The sequence below is a fragment of the Populus trichocarpa genome, chromosome 1, assembly GCF_000002775.5.
Source record: "Populus trichocarpa isolate Nisqually-1 chromosome 1, P.trichocarpa_v4.1, whole genome shotgun sequence".
Lineage (NCBI taxonomy): Eukaryota > Viridiplantae > Streptophyta > Magnoliopsida > Malpighiales > Salicaceae > Populus > Populus trichocarpa.
In genome coordinates, this window is record NC_037285.2 from 15,207,752 (window position 1) to 15,210,963 (window position 3,212).

General features: G+C 30.5%; 1 protein-coding gene across 1 annotated transcript; it reads left to right on the forward strand.

The window, feature by feature from the left end:
* Positions 1-272: 272 nt before the first annotated feature.
* On the forward strand, positions 273-2,327 carry LOC7486631 (probable 2-oxoglutarate-dependent dioxygenase AOP1). Its single transcript, XM_002298093.4, has 3 exons — positions 273-735; positions 933-1,254; positions 1,945-2,327. Exons 1-3 carry the CDS (start codon positions 362-364, stop codon positions 2,191-2,193), a joined length of 945 nt encoding a protein of 314 aa, XP_002298129.1. The 5' UTR covers positions 273-361; the 3' UTR covers positions 2,194-2,327.
* The last annotated feature ends 885 nt before the right edge of the window (positions 2,328-3,212 follow it).

Sequence of the window (3,212 nt, forward strand, 5' to 3'; positions counted from 1 at the left end):
ACCTTTTATAGTTTTTTTTAAAAAAAAAACCTATTTTATGTCACGATTGAGAGATTTATGAGAATTTATTTATGAAAATAAATATTGTAATGCTTTAATTTTATCTGGAAACAGGGATATTAGAATATTTCATTGGTGCTTTGAATTAAAAAGTCATGTGGCACCAAATATGCTCTTTTGTCGTATTTAGCTCTCATTTGCAATTGGTGAGGTGTATATAAATAAAATACGAATGTTACACAAAGAAACAGTTCATGGCGAGCTGTATATAAATAGGCATAGCGAGGGAAACTGAATAGATCAACAAAAGCATTCTTCTTCATAATTTATCTCAACTCTTCAACGAGAAAGGAAAAAAGAAATGGGCTCTGAGACTCCTCTCAAGCTTCCAATCATAGATTTCTCAAATCTAGGCCAAAATCCAGGCGCTGCTGAGTGGGACTTGGTGAAATTGCAAGTTCGTAAAGCGCTTGAAGAGTATGGTTGCTTCGAGGCCTTATTTGACAAAATTCCTGCTGAGAGTCGAAAGGCTATATTTGGTGCAGTTGAAGAGCTCTTTGATCTACCTTTGCAAACCAAAATGCGCAATGCTTCTAAGAAACCTTACCATGGCTATGTTGGACAATACCCTCAGGTGCCACTATTTGAGAGCATGGGTATTGATGATGCCAACATAGCTGAAGAAGTTGAGAGCATGACCACCATCTTGTGGCCGCAAGGGAATCAAAGTTTTAGGTTTACCCCATTCTCTGCTCTTTTTCTGACTTTTCCCTTGTGCACAACTACTAGATTTCAAAAAAAGAAGAAGAAATGCTTGATTGCACTGGTTGTTTAATCTTGAAAACATGTTCCCGAATAATGTGTATCATTTTCATCTAAAATCATATGATTTCACAAAGTTTTCTTACTAATTAGTCAACCTCTTTTGCTAGCAATACTGTTCTGTCCTTCTCGGAGCAAGTGTCGGAATTAGATCAAATAGTTCGAAGGATGATTGTCGAGAGTCTGGGACTCGAGAAATACCTGGACGAACACATGAACTCTACCAACTACCTTCTCAGGGTCATGAAATATAAAGGGCCCCAGACAACTGAGACAAAACTTGGGTTAACTGCTCACACTGATAAGAACATGGTGACCATTTTATACCAAAATCAAGTTGATGGGCTAGAATTACAAACCAAAGATGGTTGCTGGATCGATCTCAAACCCACACCAGACTCTTTTATTGTCATGATTGGAGATTCTCTTCATGTGAGTACCTTCTCACCTTCCCTTTCATTTTTTTTTAAATGATTCTTCAAAAATAAATATATAATTATATATGATCCTTAAAACTTTAAATTATTGATCAAACACAAGGTGAAGGGTAACTATGTCACACCGATAAATATCAAGTTTTTGTAAGAGTTATTTATATCTCACTTTATTAAATTGTTCTTTTTAGACTTATGCAGTATTTGGAAACACAGTTGAAACCATATTTTTCAAAAATTTGTTTTTGCTTAGAATTAATATTTTTATGCTTTTACATTGTTTTGATATGCTAATGTCAAAAATAATTTAAAAAAAATAAAAAAAATATTATTTTGATGCATTTTCAAGCAAAAAACACTTTAAACCGCAACCATTATCACACTCTCAAACATTATATACACGTTTGTGTATGTGTGTATTTCCCCATGCATATGCATAAATTTAATGTTACAAGTGATGAGTTGTAATTCAATTGAATTTCAAATAATTTCTTATAGCCAATAAATCTTTTATATATTAATATTTTTTTTATTTAACACACCGTAACATAACTTATCTCGATATAACTTTATTATTATATAATGTGTTATTCAAGGACTTTGGACTATTGGGTCGATATGCATATATATTATAGTGATGCATATCATGGAAATGTATACTATAACTTTGAACTATGATTTTATGTAGGCTTGGGCAAACGGTCGACTGCATTCTCCATATCATCGAGTTATGATGAGAGGCAATGAGGCAAGGTATTCTGTTGGATTGTTTTCAGTCCCCAAAGCAGGCTATATAGTAAAAGCCCCAGAAGAGTTAATTGACGAGGAGCATCCCTTGCTTTTTAAACCCTTTGATCACGTCAAGTTCCTTGGATTTTACTACACAGAAGCTGGTCAGAGAGCTCAATCTGCGTTAAAGACTTATTGTGGCGTTTAAATTATACTGCGGTGTGTGCATTGTACTGTTCCTAAGCTTGCAACTTGTATCATTTTATCTTTTATTTGCTTGTTTTTTTAAACTCAATGTGTGTTGTATTATTCTTCAATAAATTAAGTTATTTCTACCTTGAATTTTTTGTTAAAAAAATAATAATAAATTGGAATCAAGGACAAAATTAAGCTCCAACAAATGAAAACATAATCAATTAATTAATTCGATTTTTTTACGGTCCCACAATGAAATTTACGGGCTTGGTCTGGACTCTACAGGATTTTTAGAACCAAAATTTTCAGAGTTGCTAGGCTAGGACTTGCTGTTGAAAAACTGTAAAGAAAATGTAATAGTAGAGGATTTTTAAAATATTTTTTTAATTGAAAAGTATTAAAATAATATTTTTTTATTTTAAAATTTTTATTTTTAACATTAGCATATCAAAAACTATTTAAAAAATTAATACTCAAATTCAAATATCATGTGACATCCAATTAGACTTCATAGCATTCATGGCCTGGATTTGATCCATACATGGAGATGGACAGGATTGACTATGGCACCCGAAAAGAAACTAGCAAGGGAATACAATGTGAAAATGATAGGAAGTAACTATTCAATTTATTTTCATTACCTTGAAAATAAGATTTTAAGTTAATTTATAATATAAGAGAAAAAAATATTGATGTTGTTGATATCATGAAATTTCTTAAATAAAAACTGGAAGAATGATATATATGTTCAATAAAAATAAATTGAAAATATCTAAACTGATAAATTATAGAAAAAATTATTAATGTTAATTAAATATTAAAATAAATTGATCTTTATTGTAAAAAACAAATATAGATACACATGTAAATATTTAACCTTATCTCTCATGGTGATTTTGGATTTTCTATTTAATTATACGGTAATTAAAATAAATATTTATAAGAAAAACAATGATATAAATTTTGAAGGAAAAAGTATTTTTTTAGTCAAATTATCTTTTCTTATTCATGTACTTTATTTTTTATTTTCCT

What these genes read in the sequence shown, in the direction of transcription:
- LOC7486631 (XM_002298093.4), top strand. Translation starts at nt 362, where the DNA reads ATGGGCTCTGAGACTCCTCTCAAGCTTCCAATCATAGATTTCTCAAAT. An exon ending in CAAGGGAATCAAAGTTTTAG is followed by an intron (nt 736 to 932) that starts GTTTACCCCATT and finishes CTCTTTTGCTAG; the next exon opens with CAATACTGTTCTGTCCTTCT. An exon ending in TGATTGGAGATTCTCTTCAT is followed by an intron (nt 1,255 to 1,944) that starts GTGAGTACCTTC and finishes GATTTTATGTAG; the next exon opens with GCTTGGGCAAACGGTCGACT.